Source organism: Ranitomeya variabilis, chromosome 1 (genome assembly GCF_051348905.1).
Source record: "Ranitomeya variabilis isolate aRanVar5 chromosome 1, aRanVar5.hap1, whole genome shotgun sequence".
Classification (NCBI taxonomy): Eukaryota; Metazoa; Chordata; class Amphibia; order Anura; family Dendrobatidae; genus Ranitomeya; species Ranitomeya variabilis.
This window is the reverse complement of record NC_135232.1, coordinates 992,309,881-992,334,508: the sequence shown is the minus strand read 5'-3', so window position 1 is coordinate 992,334,508 and position 24,628 is coordinate 992,309,881. Positions and strand designations below refer to the sequence as shown.

At 41.6% G+C, this 24,628-nt stretch overlaps 1 protein-coding gene across 3 annotated transcripts in view; it reads right to left on the bottom strand.

Annotated features, from left to right (window-relative positions):
- Nucleotides 1-24,628, bottom strand: part of TLL1 (tolloid like 1) — a 224,192-nt gene that overhangs the window by 55,499 nt on the left and 144,065 nt on the right. For all 3 annotated transcript variants that reach the window (XM_077279466.1, XM_077279467.1, XM_077279468.1), the window contains 4 exons: nt 21,370-21,548; nt 21,148-21,253; nt 4,554-4,678; nt 2,583-2,698 (listed from right to left, as the gene is read on the bottom strand). In XM_077279466.1, the coding sequence (XP_077135581.1) occupies nt 2,583-2,698; nt 4,554-4,678; nt 21,148-21,253; nt 21,370-21,548 (526 nt within the window). The remainder of the gene's footprint in view (nt 1-2,582; nt 2,699-4,553; nt 4,679-21,147; nt 21,254-21,369; nt 21,549-24,628) is intronic.

Here is a 24,628-nt window from a genome sequence, read left to right as displayed (position 1 = left end):
CTAACCCTAGCCCCACCCCTAACCCCAAACCCTAACCCCAACCCTAATGGGAAAATGGAAATACATACATTTTTTAAAATTTTTTATGTTTCCCTAACTAAGGGGGTGATGAAGGGGGGTTTGATTTACTTTTGTAGCGGGTTTTTTAGCGGATTTTTATGATTGACAGCTGTCACACACTAAAAGACGCTTTTTATTGCAAAAAATATTTTTTGCGTTACCACATTTTGAGACCTATAATTTTTCCATATTTTGGTCCACAGAGTCATGTGAAGTCTTTTTTTTTGCGGGACGAGTTGACGTTTTTATTGGTACCATTATCGGGCACGTGACATTTTTTGATCGCTATTATTCCGATTTTTGTGAGGCAGAATGACCAAAAACCAGCTATTCATGAATTTCTTTTGGGGAAGGGGGCGTTTATACCGTTTCACGTTTGGTAAAATGGATAAAGCCGTTTTATTCTTCGGGTCAGTACGATTACAGCGATACCTCATTTACATATTTTTTTTATGTTTTGGCGCTTGTATACAATAAAAACTATTTTATAGAAAAAATAATTATTTCTGCATCGCTTTATTCTGAGGACTATAACTTTTTTATTTTTTTGCTGATGATGCTGTATGGTGGCTTGTTTTTTGCGGAACAAGATGACGTTTTCAGCGGTACCAACCATGGTCTTTTTGATCGTGTGTTATTCCACTTTTTGTTTGGCGGTATGATAATAAAGCGTTGTTTTTTGCCACGGGTTTTTTTTTCTTTTTTACGGTGTTCACTGAAGGGGTTAACTAGTGGGACAGTTTTATAGGTCGGGTCGTTACGGATGCGGTGATACTAAATATGTGTACTTTTATTGTTTTTTTTTTATTTAAAGAAATGTATTTATAGGAACAATATATTTTTTTTTTTTGGAATTTGTTTTGGAATTTTTTTTTTTTTTTACACATTTGAATTTTTTTTTTTTTACACTATAACATTGCCCCAGGGGGGGCATCATGTTATAGTGTAACATCGCTGATCTGACACTTTGCTGTGCACTGTGTCAGATCAGCGATCTGACGTGCACACATCCAGGCTTCCCGGCGCCTGCTCTGAGCAGGCGCTGTGAAGCCACCTCCCTGCAGGACCCGGATGCCGCGGCCATTTTGGATCCGGGCCTGCTGCAGGGAGGAGGAGGTAAGAGACCCTCGGAGCAACGCGATCACATCGCGTTGCTCCGGGGGTCTCAGGGAAGCACGCAGGGAGCCCCCTCCCTGCGCGATGCTTCCCTGTACCGCCGGCACACTGCGATCATGTTTGATCGCAGTGTGCCGGGGGTTAATGTGCCGGGAGCGGTCCGTGACCGCTCCTGGCACATAGTGCCGGATGTCAGCTGCGATAGTCAGTCACTTTTGGGTATTTTCAGCCATATAGAACCCTCAAACTGACTTCAAATGTGAGGTGGTCCCTAAAAAAATGGTTTTGTAAATTTTGTTGTAAAAATGAGAAATCACTGGTCAAATTTTAACCCTTATAACTTCCTAGCAAAAAAAATTTTGTTTCCAAAATTCTGCTGATGTAAAGTAGACATGTGGGAAATGTTATTTATTAACTATTTTGTGTCACATAACTCTCTGGTTTAACAGAATAAAAATTAAAAATGTGAAAATTGCGAAATTTTCAAAATTTTCGCCAAATTTCCGTTTTTTTCACAAAAAAACTCAGAAATTATCGACCTAAATTTACCACTAACATGAAGCCCAATATGTCACAAAAAAACAATCTCAGAATCGCTAGGATCCGTTGAAGCGTTCCTGAATTATTACCTCATAAAGTGACACTGGTCAGAATTGCAAAAAACGGCAAGGTCATTAAGGCCAAAATAGGCTGGGTCATGAAGGGGTTAAGGGGTTAAAGAAGCACTCCTCCTACATCAAAGTTTTTGTCTTCTTAATATATTGCAATCATCATATTATATAGCACTGTGCACTTACAATTGCTCATATTGTCTTTCTACCCAACTATTTTCTCTATTTAGAAACAGGAAGTCTCTTGTCCATGTATTCACCATCCCCCGCTTCAACGCCTGACGGAGAGACTCCCTCCTCCATCGCAAGGGACTTTGCAGTGATTCAAAACTCATACAGAGAAAACTGACCTCCTGTTTCTACATAGAGCTTAGAAGGATTCAGCTAGTCATTTTTTAATCACATGATGTCATAGACCTAATGGAAAAGAGAAGAATTAGCTGGGTAGAAAGGCAAAATGTGCAATTGTAAGAACACAGTGCTATATAATATGATGATTGCAATATATTAAGTGGATAAAAAGTTTGATTGCAGTGCTTCTTTAAGTGCTCTGTCATGCACTTAACATCTCATTTGCATATGAATTAAAATGCCAATTACTTGGAAGTGCAGAAACAGATATAGAGGTGTCCATATATTTATAATTCAGAAACCTGCATGCCCATATATGTGGTTTGGGGTGGAGGACTGTTGAGCTTACTTACAGATTCCCTTTAAGAAGCTGGATTTTTAGTTTCCAGACTTTCATTTGAATAAAATAGAATATAACTGTGAAATAACAACAGAACCCTCTACCTTTTCCCCAGGGGTCACAGAAATTCTCCATATGCAATGAGTATAAGAAGGATAGCCATTTGGAAATCCAGGAGATGAAAAATTTCCTGTAGAGTCTTGTAACGTTTCTCCACATGCTGAAAAACATGCATATCATTCACAGTCATCATGTCTAAGTAGTTGTAAATTAGTCACTAATCATCAATTATAAAATTTAATACAATGCAGCATCTTTAGAACCTGGAAAAGAAAAGCAGTGGAAAAAACTTCTGTCTGAAAAATGCAATCTAGCGGTATTCCCACACCACAGTCAGTATTTCTGGGCTAGGTGCACATTGTTGGTAACTCTATCCACCTTACTGTTCTAGCCAAGTAAGCAGATCATTTATATGATATATATATCATCTGAGCAATTATAAAAATAGTATATAGGATACATAAATAAATTGGGGATAATTATAATAATAAATGAATATGCAGTGAGGACATGTCAATGTCTACACTAAGAACGATATATTTATAGGAATCTAAAAATCTAAAAAAAAAATACTGAAATTCTTATTGTACTGGATAAGCTTAAAGGCAGTCTGTCACCCCCAAAATCGTATATGAGCTGCGGCCACCGGCAGCAGGGGCTTATCTACAGCATTCTGTTATGCTGTAGATAAGCCCCCGATGTAACCAGAAAGATGAGAAAAAGAGGTTAGTTTATACTCACCCAGGGACGGACCCGGGTCCGATGGGCGTCGCAGTCCACTCCGGCACCTCCCATCTTCATACGATGACGTCCTCTTCTTTGCTTCCTGCCGCGGCTATAGCACGGGCATACTTTGTCTGCCCTGTTGAGGGCAGAGCAACGTACTGCAGTGCGCAGGCGCCAGGCCTCTCTGACCTTTGCCGACACCTGGCACTGCAGTACTTTGCTCTGCCCTCAACAGGGCAGACAAAGTACGCCTGCGCCGGAGCCGTGACAAGAAGAGGACGTCATCTGATGAAGATAGGAGGCGCTGGACCGGGCCGCGATGCCCATCGGACCCGGACCACAACGGGACCGCCCCTGGGTGAGTATAATATAAACTTTATTTCTCATCTTTCAGGTTACATCCGGGGCTTATCTACAGCATTACAGAATGCTGTAGATAAGCCCCTGATGCCGGTGGCCGCAGCTCATATACGATTTTGGGGGTGACGATTCCTTTTAAATTTCAGCACTTTTTGACAGTCATTTCAATAATTTACCATATAATTTAATTTACTATTGTTCTGAAATATGTATATTTTATTCCCGTGCTTTCAAGAAAACCAGTGACCTACAAATCTTTCATGCAAAAGCTCAAAGCAAGTTTGGCTCGACCAGATGACACGTGAATGTCTGTGGCCACCTCTGTGGTCATGGTCTAAACATCGCTTCTGCTTTTACATGGAGCAGCGTCCTTTACTGCCATTTTATTATTATTTGTAGTTTTGCAGCTTTTTTTTTTACCATGTTTAACCTTTTTTGGTGGGTAAAAAATTTCTCAGCAGTACATCCCACAACTACCAGAAGAGTGTACATGTCCGTGTGCATTTGGTCCAAATTATGACTCCATTCAGTAAGAAACATGTTGCATCTCATCTAAGAACAAGGTTCATATACAGTTTATTAACCTTTGTGTACAACATTTAGTTAATGCATTTACTTGGAACAGAATCGTATTGATTTTGGAGAAACACCAAAATGACAACACTGGGTGGCACCAATTTAACTGAAATATGGTTTTGTGGATTTAGATAATAAGACAAGTAGATTCCTGCTGGCTTTGTAGAATGCTGAAATAAATTAAAAGGTAGCTAATAAGTAAAATGTTAGAAAGGGTTACAGGCTTTAAAGACATGCTGACTTGGCTGCTTGTGCTGACTGTGCTTGTAGCCATTTACATTCATTCACCTTTGAACTCTAGAAACAGAGAAATAAACTGCTGAATAATACACGTTTGTAATTCAGTTTTGTACCTGGACATCGATACAGCTTTCGTGCCTGTGCAATATCTCCAGCACTAAGTCTTGTACGCTGCCCAATAGAAGGTCGCACACCATTGTCATCTCGGGAGGGAAGAATTGTATCCAGAAACATACCCCTAAAATATGATACGCACACAAAAAGAATCATCAGTTCTATTGCACGTCCCCTTAAAGGGAATCCTGTCAAGGTTTTTGCTACCTCATCTGAGAGCAGCATAATGTAGAAAAAGAGACCTTGATTCCAATGATGTATCACTTAATTTATTGGATTCAGCAGTTGTGACACAATCAAAATTTTGTAGATGTAGTAATAAGCAGAGATGAGAAAGCTGACCCCGCCCACACTCGGTTCTCTGTGTATATTGTTTATTGATAATGAACTGCTAATCAGAGGAAGGTGCAGAGTCAGACCCACTTTGCACAAAGGAGCTAGTTTGGGCAGTGATAATCTCCTGGTGATAAAACAGTCATTGTATGGAAATAATGAGGGGCAAAACATGGCGGTCACAAAAGTCGCCGCTGTGACTGAGCCCGGTGGGTCAGGGGTCCATCGACGTCAGCAGAAACTTCAACTGGATGTGCATCCTGGGACGCACATCTAGTTGAAGTGTGCTGCTGTGTACAGACCCATCTGATGCAATATTCACTGCTGGCAGGCCACAGGCCAGCAACTGACATCAGTGTGCACTTCACAGTGCACATGGCAGTGACGTCATGTGCTCCCATCTCATGCTGAAGTCAGCTGCCGGCTTCACGCTGCGTGGTGTGATGGGAAGGTGAGTTTTTTTATTTTTTAAACCAGTGGCCATACAAGTACATGGATGACTAGTGGTTGGATTATACTTTATGGATGACTATGGGGTACATTACTCTTCATGGATGACTATGGGGTGCATTATACTTTATGGATGACTATGGGGGTACATTATAACACATGGATGACTATGGGCTGGGCATTATACAGTGGGTATGGAAAGTATTCAGACCCCTTTACATTTTTCACTTTGTTTCATTGCGGCCCTTTGATAAATTCAAAAAATTTCATTTTTTTTTTCACAATAATGTACACTCTGCACCCAATCTTGACTGAGAAAAAAACAGAAATGTAGAAATTTTTGCAAATTTAATAAAAAAAGAAAAACTGAAAAAAAAAACTTTGCTCAGACACTCATATTTAAGTCACATGCTGTCCATTTCCTTGTGATCCTCCTTGAGATGGCTCTACTCATTCATTGGAGTCCAGCTCTGTTTAATTAAACTGATAGAACTTGATTTGGAAAGGCACACACCTGAAGGCACACACCTGTCTATACAAGACCTCACAGCTCACAGTGCATGTCAGACCAAATGAGAATCATGAGGTCAAAAGAACTCACCAACGAGCTCAGAGACAGAATTGTGGCAAGGCACAGATCTGGCCAAGGTTACAAAATAATTTCTGTAGTACTCAAGATTCCTAAGAACACAGTGGCCTCCATAATCCTTAAATGGAAGAAGTTTGGGACCACCAGAAGTCTTCCTAGACCTGGCCATCCAGCCAAACTGAGCAATCGTGGGAGAAGAGCCTTGGTGAGAGAGGTAAAGAAGAACCCCAATATCACTGTGTCTGAGCTCCAGAGATGCAGTAGGGAGATGGGAGAAAGTTCCACAAAGTCAACTATCACTATTCGGGCTTTTATGGCAGAGTGGCCCAATGAAAGCCCCTCTTCAGTGCAAGACATATGGAAGCCCGCATAGAGTTTGCTAAAAAACACATGACAGACTCCCAGACTATGAGAAATAACATTCTCTGGTCTGATGAGATGAAGATAGATCTTTTTGGTGATCATTCTAAGTGATATGTGTGGAGAAAACCAGGCACTGCTCATCACCTGCCCAATACAATCCCAACAGTGAAACATGGTGGTGGCAGCATCATGCTATGGGGGTGTTTTCAGCTGCAGGGACAGGACAACTGGTTTTCATTGAAGGAAACATGAATGCGGCCAAGTACAGAGATATCCTGGATGGAAACCTCTTCCAGGGTGCTCTGGACCTCAGACTTGGCCGAAGGTTCACCTTCCAACAAGCACACAGCTAAAATAACAAAGGAGTGGTTTCAGAACAACTCTGTGACCATTGGCCCAGCCAGAGCCCAGTCCTAAACCCAACTGAGCATCTCTGGAGAGACCTGAAAATGGCTGTCCACCAACATTCACTGGTAATTAGGAAAACAAGGCACTTTTGGAATTCTGGTGGTGCACAAGTAGGATAACCAAATCCGTCAGCTGTGATGTAGAAATACTTTGCACTCATATAGGTGTGTTCAAGAACTGTCTTCCTGTCTTAGCAGTTGACAATGCAGACTCCCACACAGCGTGCTGCCACACAGATCTCCTCTATCCAGATGACTGATGAAGGTCAGGTATTGACCGAAACGTCACATTTATTTCTGGAAATTCTTCACTCAATAAATAAGTTCTTGAACACAACTATACGAGTGCCAAGTATTTCTACATCACACCAACGTTCACCATCCAACCTGACAGAACTGGAGAGGATCTGCAAGGAAGAATGGCAGAGGATCCCCAAAGCCAGGTGTGAAAAACCTGTTGCATCATTCCCAAGAAGACTCATGGCTGTAATAGCTCAAAAGGGTGCTTCTACTCAATACTGAGCAAAGGGTCTGAATACTTTTGACCATGTAATATTTCAGTTTTTATTTTTTAATAAATTTGCAAAAATTACTACATTTCTGGGTTTTTTCAGCCAAGATGGGGTACAGAGTGTACATTAATGAGAAAAAAAAAGAAATGTTTTTAATTTACCAATTGGCTGCAATGAAACAAAGAGTGAAAAATGTAAAGGGGTCTGAATACTTTCCGTACCCACTATATTTTATGCAGGGCTATGGGTTGTGCATTATACTCTATGGATGACTATGGGGGTGTATTATATTTTATGGATGACAAATTGGATGTGCATTATACTTTATGGTGGACTATTGAGCTGTGCATTATACTATATGGAGGACTATGGGTTCTGCATTATATTATATGAAGAATATGGGCTGTGTATTATATGAATATGGAGGTCTATGGGCTGTGCATTACACTACATGAATTACTATGGGCTGTGCAGTATATTATATGGAGGACTATGGTATGCATTATACTATGTGGAGGACTATGGGGGCTCATTATACTGAGGGGGCTTAGTCCAAATCTTGCACTGGGCTCATAAAACAACATGGGAAACAACACTACACAGCTTAATAAACGACTCATCTTTGAAATCTGTGTCTCAGCCCCTACATCATGCTGTCCTCAGGTTAAATAGCTAAAAGCTGCTGAAACGTGCACTTTTTTTTACAATATGAGATGTTTTGCCTTTTATTAAAAGTAAAGTGTTTACATCTATTTGTACATATTTGGGATGAGCAAAATTGTTTTAGTGCAAATCATCTAAGAAGCCTACTGCTAATTTATATATTGCAGCCGCCATAGAAAGCTCACATAACCTTGAGTGAACTTCCCCATAATGTCTTACAGTTACCACATCACATGGGACACATGGCACAAGGGACTATCAAAGACTGTATAAAAATAAAAGCAGGAAATTCAGCATTTTATGGTGAATCTGGATAGTTAGAAGACATCAAGACACAAAGCTTAGCCATAGAGATAGGGAGAAAAGGACATAAGATACTGAAGAAACTAAGGCTGTTTCCACACATTGCTGTTGGTGCAGATCTCTTATGAAAATTGTGGCACAAACGTGGCAGTTGTATTGAGATTGTAACAAAAAATAAATTTCCAGAATGTGGAAATGCACCTGAAAGATGATTAGTGCCTGAGAAAATGAGAAAAATGTTATACAAGTTTTTCAGTGCAATTGGAGGCTTCAGAATTGCTGTGAATCAATTCGCTGCAAACAATTTTCCTGGGAAAATTTGGCAAATTTGAATAATGCAAAAAAAAATGGTTATCTCAAGAACAGGGTTCTATTAGACAGCAGGACCTGCATCTATTGGATATTTATGGCTAGGCTTTTCAAGTATGTTGCGACAGTACCATTAATCTGACATATATGAGAGCTATTGAGTGTCACATGATAATGCAGTCGGCCAACTTTTTCTATTTAAACATTTTTGCTAAACCGCCATTTATTATACTATTAGTTAGAATATGATGATAATAGAACTATACATGGAATTTAATATTAATGCCTACAGTAGGTAAAATACAATACAGCCAGAAGCTTGCGCTGCCCTTTACAATGCGTCAAGATAAATCTAGATCTGTCCTAGTTTAGAACAAATATACTACTAATGTTTGCACACCTAATAAATAGTGTTGAGCGATACCTTCCGATATTCAAAAGTATCGGTATCGGATTGGATTGGCCGATATCCCAAAAATATCGGATATCGCCGATACCGATACCCGATACCAATGCAAGTCAATGGGACACAAATATTGGAACGTAAATAAGCCCTTTCTGTCCTTCTATATGCTGTTCCGGAGGGGGGGAAGAGTGTGGGCGGTGCATGGGCGGTGCGTGGGCGGACACTGTGAGTGTCTGTGTGTGCGGGCGGGGTCTGTGCGGGCCTGCCAGGGATCTAATTCTATGTGGGGCTGTATCCGGGCTGCCCAGGCTCTATGCGGCGTGTCTTTGTGCGGCGTGGGGGGGTCTCTACGGCGTGGGGGGGTCTCTGTGCGGCTGGGGGGGTCTCTGTGCAGCGTGGGGGGGGGTCTCTGTGCGGCGTGGGGGGGTCTCTGTGCGGCGTGGGGGGGTCTCTGTGCGGCATGCTGGGGCTCTGTGCGTGTGAGCAGGCATCGTCTGATGGGACTACAAGTCCCATCGAACGATGCCTGCTACACTGAAAGTGATTGACACATTAGCCAATGATGGGACAGTAGTAGTCCCATCATCCGGCTAATGTGTTGAATGAAAAAAAAATAAAAATACTCGCTACATACATGCTACATACATGCTACATACATTACATACTACATACATACTCCATACATACTCCATACATACATACTACATACATGCTACATACATACTAAATACATTCATACATTACATACAATACATACATATAGACATACAGTACATTAAACATAGATTTCATACTCACCATTACTTGTCATTTTGATCCCCGAAGCCAGTGTCATCTGTAAAAAATATGAAAAAAACAAACAACCAATATACTCCCTGTCCGCAGAAATCCACGAGTGTCCCACGACGATCTCCCGTGGAGAACGGCAGCAACAGCTGTTGCAACCTCTCTCCAGGGGCCCCAGGAGCACAATGACGGGAGGAAGGTATCCTTCCGCCACTGTATTCCTCCGCCGCTGTAAAAAAAAGTCCCTAGTCTCACTTTATGGCATTGCTGTATGAGAAATTTTCCCAGGCAGCAATTGCCATAAAGTGAGACTTTGAACTCAGGTAACCTCAGTGATGCACTGCAGGAGCCATTGTCTCCTGTCAGTGTGTCACTGAGGGTCCTATAGAGCAGTGACATCACCGGATGTCACTGTTCTATAGGGGAGATCGTCGTGGGACACTCGTTATTAATTGGACTATGGCGGACAGGTAGTATACGGTTTATTATTTTACGTTTTTTGCAGGCGCTGAAGTATGGTAAGTATGGTGAAATGAAGAATATTAAAATTCTTTTTCCTAATGTGTGCGTGTTTTATTAACCCTTTCTTACTATTGGATTAATAATGGATAGGCGTCTTATTGACCCCTCTCCGTTATTAATCCGGCTTAATGTCACCTTACGATAGCAACCCCTTATTACCCCATATCCCACCGCTACACGAGAGTGGGAAGAGAGGGGCTAAGTGCCGGAATTGGCGCATCTTACAGATACGCCATTTTTGGGGCGGCTGCGGACTGGTATTTGTAGCCGGGGGGGCCAATATCCATGGCCCCTCTCTAGGCTATGAATATGAGCCCACAGCTGTCTGCGTAGCCTTTCTGGCTATAAAATATAGGGGGACCCCACGTCATTTTTTTTTTGGGTCCCCCTATTTTAATAGCCAGTAAAGGCTACGCAGACAGCTGCGGGCTGATATTCATAGCAGGCTACAAATATTGGCCCCCGGTCGTCAGCTTTCCCCCTCTGGCGCAGAAAATTGCGCGGGAGCCCACGCCGTTTTTTTCCGTTTTTTTTTTTGTTTGTTTTAAATGCAACGCTCATAAAGGCCTCTTTCACACTTGCGTCGGTATGGGTCCGTCGCTATGCGTCGGGCCGACGTACTGACGCACGTTGTGAAATTTGTGCCCGACGTGGGCAGTGGATGCAGTTTTTCAACGCATCCGCTGCCCATTCTGAAGTCCGGGGAGGAGGGGGCAGAGTTTCTGCCACGCATGCGCGGTAGAAAATGGCAGACGTGAGGGACAAAAAAATGTTCACTTGAACGTTTTTTTCGTGCCGACGGTCCGCCAAAACACGACAGATCTGTTGCACGACGGACGCAATGTGTGGCCATGCGTCATTAATACAAGTCTATGGGAAAAAACGCATCCTGCGAGCACATTTGCAGGATCCGTTTTTTTTCTGCCAGATCCGTTTTTTTCCTCCAGATCCGTTTTTTCCACCGGATCCGTTTTTTTCCGCCAGATCCGTTTTTTTTCGTTGGATCCGTTTTTTTCTCATAGAGTTGTATTAGCGTCGGATTGCGCCTGATGGCCACACGTTTCATCCGTTTTTTGCAGGATCCGTCAAAAAAAAGCTGTTTCCGCCGGACGGAAAACACATACAGAGGAACAGTTTTTCTGTCCGGTGAAAAAACGCACAGCGACGGATCCAGCAAAAAACGGATGAAACAGATGTGAAATGGTGAATCCGGCCTCCGAATCCATTTTCTCATGCATGTTTCCATTCAAATCATGCACATTTTCCATTTATTTCCAAAAACTGCATCAAAACCGGTCAAAAAACGGAACGAAAACTGCATCAAAAACAGCATCTAAAACCGCATCAAAAACTGCACCAAAAACCAGCATCAAAACCTGCACCAAAAACTGCACTAAAAACTACATGTCGTGTTTTGGCGGACCGTCGGCACGAAAAAACGTTCAAGTGAACTTTTTTTGTCCATCGCGTCTGCCATTTTCTACCGCGCATGCTTGGTAGAAACTCTGCCCCCTCCTCCCCGGACTTCAGAATGGGCAGCGGATGCGTTGAAAAACTGCATCCGCTGCCCACGTCAGGCACAAATTTCACAACGTGCGTCGGTACGTCGGCCCGAAGCATAGCGACGGACCCATACCGACGCAAGTGTGAAAGAGGCCTTTATGAGCGTTGTATTTAAGAAAAAAAAAAAAAACGGAGCCAGAGGGGGCAAGCCGACGACCGGGGGCCAATATTTGTAGCCTGCTATGAATATCAGCCCGCAGCTGTCTGCTTAGCCTTTACTGGCTATTAAAATAGGGGGACCCCCCAAAAAAGAATGACGTGGGGTCCCCCTATATTTTATAGCCAGAAAGGCTACGCAGACAGCTGTGGGCTGATATTCATAGCCTAGAGAGGGGCCATGGATATTGCCCCCCCCCCGGCTACAAATACCAGTCCACAGCCGCCCCAGAAATGGCGCATCTGTAAGATGCGCCAATTTCGGCACTTAGCCCCTCTCTTCCCACTCCCGTGTAGCGGTGGGATATGGGGTAATAAGGGGTTAATGTCACCTTGCTATCGTAAGGTGACATTAAGCCGGATTAATAACGGAGAGGCGTCAATAAGACGCCTATCCGTTATTAATCCAATAGTAAGAAAGGGTTAATAAAACACGCACACATTATGAAAAAGTATTTTAATATTCTTCATTTCACCATACTTACCATACTTCAGCGCCTGCAAAAAAAGTAAAATAATAAACCGTATATCACCTGTCCGCCATAGTCCAATTAATAACGAGTGTCCGACGACAATCTCCCCTATAGAACAGTGACATCCGGTGATGTCACTGCTCTATAGGACCCTCAGTGACACACTGACAGGAGACAATGGCTCCTGCAGTGCATCACTGAGGTTACCTGAGTTCAAAGTCTCACTTTATGGCAATTGCTATTTGCTGCCTGGGAAAATTTCTCATACAGCAATGCCATAAAGTGAGACTAGGGACTTTTTTTTTACAGCGGCGGAGGAATACAGTGGCAGAAGGATACCTTCCTCCCATCATTGTTTTCCTGGGGCCCCTGGAGAGAGGTTGCAACAGCTGTTGCTGCCGTTCTCCACGGGAGATTGTCGTGGGACACTCGTGGATTTCTGCGGACAGGGAGTATATTGGTTGTTTGTTTTTTTCATATTTTTTACAGATGACACTGGCTTCGGGGATCAAAATGACAAGCAAGTAATGGTGAGTATGTAATCTATGTTTAATGTACTGTATGTCTATATGTATGTATTGTATGTAATGTATGAATGTAATGTATGTAGTATGTATGTATGCAGTATGTATGTATGGAGTATGTATGTATGAATGTAGTATGTATGTAGCATGTATGTAGTATGTATGCATGCATGTAGCATGCATGTAGCATGCATGTAACATGTATGTATGTAGTATAGAACACCAGAGAATCCTATGTATGGAAGTCAACAAATATGCGCCTTACACATGGAAGGTAAATAAATATTCATACATATTAGCCAAAAGATAATAAAAATAAATATAAAAGGAGACAAGATAAAACCGTAATAGAATATAAAAATGCCTTTATTAGAGGTATAATGGGCAAAAATGGCACATACAAAAGTGTGCCTGTACCTGGAGGTAAATATAGACTATATATTAAAAAGATATATATATATGCATATCAAAATATATATATAAAAATACACTAGCATCAATAAAACGGACACAAAAAAGGCCAGGTATATATATATGGGAAAAATAACTAAAATTCATTTGCTCGAACCATGGGGCACACAAGAGTGCATCAGAACGTATGAAGTGCAACACACCGTATAAAAAATATATATATATAACTGCAAAAGAGATGCATATAGTGATATAATAAAAAATGGGAAATATATGTGCAAAAAGTGCATATAAAGTGCACTATATATATATATATATATATATATATATATATATATACTGTGTATATATTATATATATATATATATATATATATATATATATATATTTTTTTATTTTTTTTTTAACCCCTTCATGACCCAGCCTATTTTGACCTTAATGACCTGGCCATTTTTTGCAATTCTGACCAGTGTCCCTTTATGAGGTAATAACTCAGGAACGCTTCAACGGATCCTAGCGATTCTGAGATTGTTTTTTCGTGACATATTGGGCTTCATGCTAGTGGTAAATTTAGGTCGATAATTTCTGCGTTTATTTGTGAAAAAAAATGGAAATTTGGCAAAAATTTCGCAATTTTCACATTTTGAATTTATATTCTGTTAAACCAGAGAGTTATGTGACACAAAATAGTTAATAAATAACATTTCCCACATGTCTACTTTACATCAGCACAATTTTGGAAACAACATTTTTTTTTGCTAGGAAGTTATAAGGGATAAAATTTGACCAATGATTTCTCATTTTTACAACAAAATTTACAAAACCGTTTTTTTTAGGGACCACCTCACATTTGAATTCAATTTGAGGGGTCTATATGGCTGAAAATACCCCAAAGTGACACCATTCTAAAAACTGCACCCCTCAAGGTGCTCAAAACCACATTCAAGAAGTTTATTAACCCTTCAGCTGTTTCACAGCAGCAGAAGCAACATGGAAGGAAAAAATGAACATTTAACTTTTTAGTCACAAAAATGATCTTTTAGCAACAATTTTTTTTATTTTCCCAAGGGTAAAAGGAGAAACTGGACCACGAAAGTTGTTGTCCAATTTGTTCTGAGTAAGCTGATACCTCATATGTGGGGGTAAACCACTGTTTGGGCGCACGGCAGAACTCGGAAGGGAAGGAGCGCCATTTGACTTTTTGAATGAAAAATTGGCTCCAATCTTTAGCGGACACCATGTTGCGTTTGGAGAGCCCCCGTGTGCCTAAACATTGGAGCTCCCCCACAAGTGACCCCATTTGGAAACTAGACACCCCAAGGAACTTATCTAGATGCATAGTGAGCACTTTAAACCCCCAGCTGCTTCACAAATTGATCCGTAAAAATGAAAAAGAACTTTTTTTTTTTCACAAAAAAATTCTTTTAGCCTAAATTTTTTAATTTTCAAATGGGCAACAGCATAAAATGGATCCTAAAATTTGTTGGGCAATTTCTCCCGAGTACACTGATACCTCACATGTGGGGTAAACCACTGTTTGGGCACATGGTAAGGCTCGGAAGGGAAGGAGCGCCATTTGACTTTTTGAATGAAAAATTATCTCAATCGTTAGCGGACACCATGTCACGTTTGGAGAGCCCCTGTGTGCATAAACATTGGAGCTTCCCCACAAGTGACCCCATTTTGGAAACGAGACCCCCCCAAAGGAACTTATCTAGATGCATAGTAAGCACTTTAAACCCTCAGGTGCTTCACAAATTGATCCGTAAAAATGAAAAAGTACTTTTTTTTCACAAAAAATTTATTTTAGCCTCAATTTTTTCATTTTCACATGGGCAACAGGATAAAATGGATCCTAAAATTTGTTGGGCAATTTCTCCTGAATACGCCGATACCTCATATGTGGGAGTAAACCACTGTTTGGGCGCATGGCAAGGCTCGGAAGGGAAGGCGCGCCATTTGACTTTTTGAATGGAAAATTAGCTCCAATCGTTAGCGGACACCATGTCGCGTTTGGAGAGCCCCTGTGTGCCTAAACATTGGAGCTCCCCCATAAGTGACCCCATTTTGGAAACTAGACCTCCCAAGGAACTAATCTAGATGTGTGGTGAGCATTTTGAACCCCCAAGTGCTTCACAGATGTTTATAACGCAGAGCCGTGAAAATAAAAAATCATTTTTCTTTCCTCAAAAATAATTTTTTAGTCCGCAATTTTTTATTTTCCCAAGGGTTACAGGAGAAATTGGACCCCAAAAGTTGTTGTCCAGTTTTGCCTGAGTACACTGGTACCCCATATATGGGGGTAAACCACTGTTTGGGCACACGTCGGGGCTCGGAAGGGAGAGAGCACCATTTGACTTTTTCAATGCAAGATTGGCTGGAATCAATGGTGGCGCCATGTCGCGTTTGGAGACCCCCTGATGTGCCTAAACAGTGGAAACCCCTCAATTCTAACTCCAACACTAACCCCAACACACCCCTAACCCTAATACCAACCCTAACCACAACCCTAACCCCAACACACCTTTAACCCTAGTCTTAACCCTAATTCCAACCCTAATTCTAATTCCAACCCTAACCCTAAGGCTATGTGCTCACGTTGCGGATTTGTGTGTGGATTTTTCTGCACCGTTTTTTGAAAAATCTTCAGGTAAAACGCACTGCGCTTTACCTGCGGATTTACCGCGGATTTCCTGTGTTTTGTGTGGATTTCACCTGCAGATTCCTATTATGGAGCAGGTGTAAAACGCTGAGGAATCCGCACAAAGAATTGACATGCTGGGAAAATACAATGCAGCGTTTCCGTGCTGTATTTTCCGCACCATGGGCACAGCGGATTTGGTTTTCCATAGGTTTACGTGGTACTTTAAACGTGATGGAAAACTGATACGAATCCGCAGCGACCAATCCGCAGCGGATCCGCAGCCAAATCCGCACCGTGTGCACATAGCCTAATTCTAACCCTAATTCCAACCTTAGCCCTAATTCTAACCCTAACCCTAATTGTAACCCTAACCCTAATTGCAACCCTAAACCTAATTCTAACCCTAATTCTAACCCTAACCCAAATTCTAACCCTAGCCCTAAGTGCAACCCTAGCCCTAAGTGGAACCCTAACCTTAAGTGCAACCCTAACCCTAAGTGCAACCCTAACCCTAAGTGCAACCCTAAGTGCAACCCTAACCCTAAGTGCAACCCTAAGTGCAACCCTAGCCCTAAGTGCAACCCTAACCCTAAGTGCAACCCTAAGTGCAACCCTAAGTGCAACCCTATCCCTAAGTGCAACCCTAACAGTAAGTGCAACCCTAAGTGCAACCCTAACCCTAAGTGCAACCCTAAGTGCAATCCTAACCCTAAGTGCAACCCTAACCCTAAGTGCAACCCTAACCCTAAGTGCAACCCTAACCCTAAGTGCAACCCTATCCCTAACCCTAACCCTACCCCTAACCCTAACCCTAATGGAAAAACAAAAATAATTATATTTTTTGTATTTTATTATTGTCCCTACCTATGGGGGTGATAAAGGCGGGGTTTATTTACTATTTTTTTATTTTGATCGCTGTGATAGAACCTATCACAGCGACCAAAATGTACAGGGAACGAATCTGCCGGCCGGCAGATTCGGCGGGTGCACTGCGCATGCGCCCGCCATTTTCCAAGATGGCGGTGCCCATGGAGAAGACGGATGGACACCGGGAGGGACATTGGAGCTCGGTAAGTATGGGGGGGTGGGATCGGAACACCGGGGGGGGGGATCGGAGCACGGGGGGAGCGGACAGGAGGGCGGAGGGGAGCAGGGAACATGACAGGACGGAGAGGAGGAGATCGGTGGCGGTGGGGAGGGGCAGTTCGGGGTCTCCAGCCATGGCAGATGATATTGCAGCATCAGCCATGGCTGGATTGTAATATTTCACCAATTTTCATAGGTGAAATATTAGATTGCTCTGATTGGCTGTTGAAAGTGAAACAGCCAATCAGCGATCATAGCCACGGGGGGGGGGGGTGAAGCCACCCCCCCCTGGGCTGAAGCACCACTCCACCTGTCCCTGCAGATCGGGTGAAATTGGAGTTAACCCTTTCACCCGCTCTGCAGGGACGCAATCCCTCCATGACGCCACATAGGCGTCACAGGTCGGATTGGCACCGACTTTCATGATGCCTACGTGGCGTCAAAGGTCGGGAAGGGGTTAATATATAGTCTATATTTATCTTGTCTCCTTTTATATTTATTTTTATTATCTTTTGGCTAATATGTATGAATATTTATTTACCTTCCATGTGTAAGGCGCATATTTGTTGACTTCCATACATAGGGTTCTCTGTTGTTCTAGTGTACCGAATGGTCTGCCATTCTCCTTTTAAGTAGCGGTTTCTTTATTATTTTTTTGCCCTAATTGTAGGTAATGGGTATTTCCCCACTTTTATGCTATTGGGCATTTTTATCTGTTAATATTTGGGCCGTTACTTTGTTCAAATGTATGTAGCATGTATGTAGCATGTATGTATGTATGTATGTAGTATGTAGGTATGTAGCATGTATGTAGCATGTATGTAGTATGTAAGTATGTAGTATGTATGTAGCATGTATGTAGTATGTATGTAGCATGAATGTAGTATGTATGTATGTAGCATGTATGTAGCATGTATGTAGTATGTAGCATGCATGTAGCATGTATGCAGCATGTAGCATGTATGTAGCATGTATGTATGTGGTATGTATGTATGTAGCATGTATATGTATGTAGCATGTATGTATGTAGTATGTATGTAGCATGTATGTATGTATGTATGTATGTAGCATGTATGTATGTATGTATGTAGCATGTATGTAGCATGTATGTACCATGTATGTACCATGTATTTTTTTTTTTTTTTTACATTCAACACATTAGCCGGATGATGGGACTACCACTGTCCCATCATTGGCTAATGTGTCAATCACTGTCATTGTAGCAGGCATCGTCCGATGGGACTTGTAGTCCCATTGGACGATGCCTGCACAGACACAAAGACCCCCGGCAGGCCGCATAGACCCCCCGGCAAGCCGCACAGACCCCCCGGCAAGCCGCACAGACCCCCCGGCAGGCCGTACAGACCCCGGAGAGGCCGCACAGACCCCCCGGCAGGCCGTACAGACCCCGGAGAGGCCGCACAGACCCCCCAGCAGGCCGTACAGACCCCGGAGAGGCCGCACAGACCCCCCAGCAAGCTGCACAGACCCCGGAGAGGCCGTACAGACCCCCCGGCAGGCCGTACAGACCCCCCGGCAGGCACGCACAGACCCCGCCCGCACAGAGATATGCAGTCTCCGCCCACGCACCGCCCACACTCAATTATACTGCATTTTTGCACTGTGGGAACTTCCGATTCCGATTTCCGATATCGCAGAAATATCGGAACTCGGTATCGGAATTCCGATACAGCGAATATCGTCCGATACCCGATATTTGCAGTATCGGAATGCTCAACACTACTAATAAACTAAACTGCATAAAGCAGACAATACAACTCAGCATGTATCGTGCATTAACACATCGCATATTGTGTAATACAAAGCAGATGCCACAGAGGACTTTAAACTAGAAAATAGACAAAGTGGACTTATATGTGTGTGTGATACACATAGTAACATAGTAACATAGTTATTAAGGTTGAAGGAAGACTAAGTCCATCTAGTTCAACCCATAACCTAACCTAACATGCCCTAACATGTTGATGCAGAGGAAAGCAAAAAAAAACCCATGTGGCAAACAGTATGATCCACATTGGGGAAAAAAATTCCTTCCCGACCCCACATACGGCAATCAGACTAGTTCCATGGATCAATGCCCTATCAAGGAATCTAGTATATATAACCTGTAACATTATACTTTTCAAGAAAGGCATCCAGTCCCTTCTTAAATTTTAGTAATGCATCACTCATTACAACATCATACGGCAGAGAGTTCCATAGTCTCACTGCTCTTACAGTAAAGAATCCGCGTCTGTTATTATGATTAAACCTTATTTCCTCCAGACGTAGAGGATGCCCCCTTGTCCCTGTCTCAGGTCTATGAGGAAAAAGATCATCAGAAAGGTCTTTGTACTGTCCCCTCATATATTTAGACATTAAAATAAGATCACCCCTTAGCCTTCGTTTTTCCAAACTAAATAGCCCCAAGTGTAATAACCTATCTTGGTATTGCAGATCCCCAGGCCTCTAATAACCTTGGTCACTCTTCTCTGCACCCGCTCTAGTAGCTAATTATACAACACCTTTAACGCTGACACGGTTATTGTAGATAGTACATAAGATTTAACTCTAAAATGTCTCTGTAGATATCCCTGTATCATTGCCTCTGAGAAAGGCCAACTTGTAAAATACTGTCTAAGAGAAACAAATAAGGTAATTACCATTCTTTAAAAGATAATTTTAAAATAATCCAAAGCCAAATATTCTCTCTAAAATACTTGAGATATGAATTAATGGTATACATGAAATATTTTAAAATATAGAAAAATTAGCATCTATGCTAATGACCAGAATAGCAAAAACAAATGAAAACTTTTAAGAATGTCAAATCTGTGCTCTGCCACTTAAAGGGGATGTTACTGGGAACAGTGGGCGCATGACCACAACCATGTAACTTGCATACATGTAGTCACATGCTGACTAGATGGATGAGGCCTATTCTCAATGCAAGTGTATTGAGCGAGGCCAGAGTCTACCCGGAATACTTGGAATTGGAATCGGAATCACATACTTGCAGTCACATAACTGCCCGCTCCCGGCATCAGTGGATCTTCACAGTGTGCAAATTGTGAGGATTCACAAGCCTGCATTCACATTGGCCGGACAACCCTTTTAAAAGATTCTCCCAAAAATAGCAAGTTATCAGTCATCAACTGATCATAGGGAAATGGATTGCTAGGACCCTCCACGATCTTTAGAACGCTATTCCGAAACACCAAGAGTGGACGGTAGAGCAGTGTCTTGAATAGAGCAAAGTTGCTATCCCGGTAATAATTGTTCAAGCTAGCAATAAACTTTCAAACTTTTTTAGGAGCGTGATTGCTTGCCAGACGGCCATTCCTAGACTTAAACATACAGTACATGTTTTTTCAACGAGTAATAATCGGCAGCCAGGCACCTCTTGAAGCAACTTATCTCCCTTGATGGGGTATTCCAGTGGAAGTCTGACTACCGAGACCCCAACCAATAACCAGAGTGGGGAATTGTGTTCTCCATGTGAACAGAAATCTGTATGCACCACTTCACTGTATTCACTCTGTATGAGACTACTACTTATAAATGAGTGACGCACTGCTATTTTCAGCAATTTCATAAAGAAAGTGGGCCAGTGGCACACATGCTCGACTTCTGCGACATAGATCCTAGCAGTTGGACTTCCACTAACCGAGTAGTTATTACATATCCTGTTGATAGGTTATAACAGAATATTCCATTAGGAAGAAAAGTACAAAAATGTTGGACGTTGAAATTCAACTTGCTAGATCTTTCCGTAACTCAACATTATTTGTCAGAAATGCTTTAGCCCCCATACACATTAGATGGTCAGCCAGTTGTACCAAAATCAGTGTTATCCCAATTGAAGTATAACTTGTATCGGCACCTCTCTGCCAAGTCCTGACACTATGTAAGTCTAAGCTCAGTAACACACATGATGTTTAGACTTTGCATAGTCACAATGATAAATATTAGGCAATTGGTTATTGAATGCATAACATACTTCCAATGAACCATGCTGCTAAAAAAAAAAAAATAGTATTTAAACTGTAGAGTATAGAATTAAAAGTGAAAAATTATAACCTGATGTTCCAACCTTGAGAAGGTGTTCCTTGCATAATGCATGATGCTCTCGAAATCATATGGTTCTCCTTGTGAGTTCACCTCTCCTGGCTCCATTTTCAGAAAGTTGTATTCCTGGCCTACGAAATAAAAAAATCTATGTAACTTATCTATGTCATTAAATGACAAAGGGGTGAAGACAATTTTCATGAAACAAATGCACATTAGCATAAGAGAAAGAGACAGAAAGAAGTACCTGGTTGAATATTTTCCCTGATAATGGTCACATGATCATCTCGGTCTGGTCGAGTATGCTCATGCCAAAAGCCAATTACATGACCTAGCTCATGAACCACAATTCCAAACTTATCACAGTTTTTGCCTATTGATATTGCTTGAGGGCCATTTCCTCTTCGACCCACATAAGAACAGCACCTGCGGAACAAATTACAGAACATAACCTTCTTTAACACCTTGTGGCAAGCACAACAGATTTCCACTCAATTGCTAACTTCTACTTTCTGATCGAAAAGGAGTTAAGTTTATTAATAGTTCAAACACTTGAATCATTTATTACATGTCACATCTGTTACACTCACAGATTTCCATCGTATCATAGCAACAACAATTCCAAGAACACTGTGCCACGTATTGATGTTTAACTAACAATACAATTCTGCAGGGTGACATCGAAGTCCATGTCCTTATAAAAATTATTTAATTGTAATCTTGATGTTTTTTCATGAACACCTTGAAACCTTCTTTATTGGGAAAGGGGTCAATAAAGAACAGGTGGTCATATATGAACTATAATAGCTTTCTTTTCCAGGTGTATCCCTCCTCATTGCAATCAATATTATTTTTTTTTTTTTTTACATAAGTCTCTTAACATATACTTGTTACCCTGTTATATTATTACAATATAAAAGGATACAACCAGGAACCCATAACTTCACCCATGAGAGAAAGTAAGAGCTGAATATATAACAGAACGCAAAACATGAAAGCAATTTCTAACATTTTGGATTTTTGAAGTAATCTCTAAATTTTCAAAACATTCTTATGACATTTTATAAAACCTAAACGGTGGGGGGCTATTGGAGTTTCTAAAAACATATAAATATTGGATTATAGAAACCTACAAATGAATTATGGAAGACCATGTAGAAGAGCAGGACTTGACCTTCCTCATTCTTTATACTGTATCTTGTGTGGCTCAAATATCCAGAATTCCACCAATTTGACACTACAGCAAAACCCTTTCAAATGGCTACCTTTTTGAGAAAATCACAGATATAGTACATCATCATATCCTTTGTATTCTGGCCCTATTCTTCTCAAGCAAGCTGACAATCCATGTGGAGGGTAATTATTCAATGCAATTCTGTATGTTCATGGTAAGGAATATTTAAATACAATACCACTAACTCAATAGCACCTAATACGTCATAGTGATTATTCTTTTACAGAATAGAATGAAACAATTGTGAGGTTGTATATTTTTAATATACAGTTGTGGCCAAAACTCAAAAAAGCCAAAACCCCCTGCAATTCTGTCAGATAATACTCAGTTTCTTCCTGAAAATGATTGCAAACACAAATTCTTTGGTATTATTATCTTCATTTAATTTGTCTTAAATGAAAAAACAAAAAAAGAATTGTCCTAAAGCCAAATTCGATATAATTCCACACCAAACATAAAAAAGGGGGTGGACAAAAGTATTGGCACTGTTCGAAAAATCATGTGATGCTTCTCTAATTTGTGTAATTAACAGCACCTGTAACTTACCTGTGGCACCTAACAGGTGTTGGCAATAACTGAATCACACTTGCAGCCAGCTGACATGGATTAAAGTTGACTCAACCTCTGTCCTGTGTCCTTGTGTGTACCACATTGAGCATGGAGAAAAGAAAGAAGACCAAAGAACTGTCTGAGGACTTGAGAAACCAAATTGTGAGGAAGCATGAGCAATCTCAAGGCTACAAGTCCATCTCCAAAGACCTGAATGTTCCTGTGTCTACCGTGCGCAGTGTCATCAAGAAGTTTAAAGCCCATGGCACTGTGGCTAACCTCCCTAGATGTGGACGGAAAAGAAAAATTTACAAGACATTTCAATGCAAGATTGTGCGGATGTTGGATAAAGAACCTCGACTAACATCCAAACAAGTTCAAGCTGCCCTGCAGTCCAAGGGTACAACAGTGTCAACCCGTACTATCCGTCGGCATCTGAATGAAAAGGGACTGTATGGTAGGAGACCCAGGAAGACCCCACTTCTTACCCTGAGACATAAAAAAGCCAGCCTGGAGTTTGCCAAAACTTACCTGAAAAAGCCTAAAACATTTTGGAAGAATGTTCTCTGGTCAGATGAGACAAAAGTAGAGCTATTTGGGCAAAGGCATCAACATAGAGTTTACAGGAGAAAAAAAGAGGCATTCAAAGAAAAGAACACGGTCCCTACAGTCAAACATGGCGGAGGTTCCCTGATGTTCTGGGGTTGCTTAGCTGCCTCTGGCACTGGACTGCTTGACTGTGTGCATGGCATTATGAAAGTCAAAACAAAAGAAAGTCAAAACCGCACCCTTTTCTATATAAATTGAAGGTCTCAGCAGACACAAGGGCGCACGTCCAAAACCAGGGAGCACATCCCGGACAGTACCAAGACCACAAAGAACAAAAAGACAGTGCCACAGTGGATGGTGAAAAAATAGAAGCTTACAGCTTACATTTATTCTGCCTCCTGTAGCGACGTTTCGGTCAACAGACCTTTATCAAGCACTTGATAAAGGTCTGTTGACCGAAACGTCACTACAGGAGGCAGAATAAATGTAAGCTTCTATTTTTTCACCATCCACTGTGGCGCTGTCTTTTTGTTCTTTGTGGTCATGGCATTATGAAGTCTGAAGACTACCAACAAATTTTGCAGCATAATGTAGGGCCCAGTGTGAGAAAGCTGGGTCTCCCTCAGAGGTCATGGGTCTTCCAGCAGGACAATGACCCAAAACACACTTCAAAAAGCACTAGAAAATGGTTTGAGAGAAAGCACTGGAGACTGCTAAGGTGGCCAGCAATGAGTCCAGACCTGAATCCCATAGAACACCTGTGGAGAGATCTAAAAATGGCAGTTTGGAGAAGGCACCCTTCAAATATCAGGGACCTGGAGCAGTTTGCCAAAGAAGAATGGTCTAAAATTCCAGCAGAGCATTGTAAGAAACTCATTGATGTTACCAGAAGCGGTTGGTCGCAGTTATTTTGGCTAAAGGTTGTGCAACCAAGTATTAGGCTGAGGGTGCCAATACTTTTGTCTGGCCCATTTTTGGAGTTTTGTGTGAAATGATCAATGTTTTGCTTTTTGCTTCATTCTCTTTTGTGTTTTTTCATTTAAGACAAATTAAATGAAGATAATAATACCAAAGAATTTGTGTTTGCAATCATTTTCAGGAAGAAACGGAGTATTATCTGACAGAATTCAGGGGTGTCAATACTTTTGGCCACAACTGTAGGAAAAGAAATAGA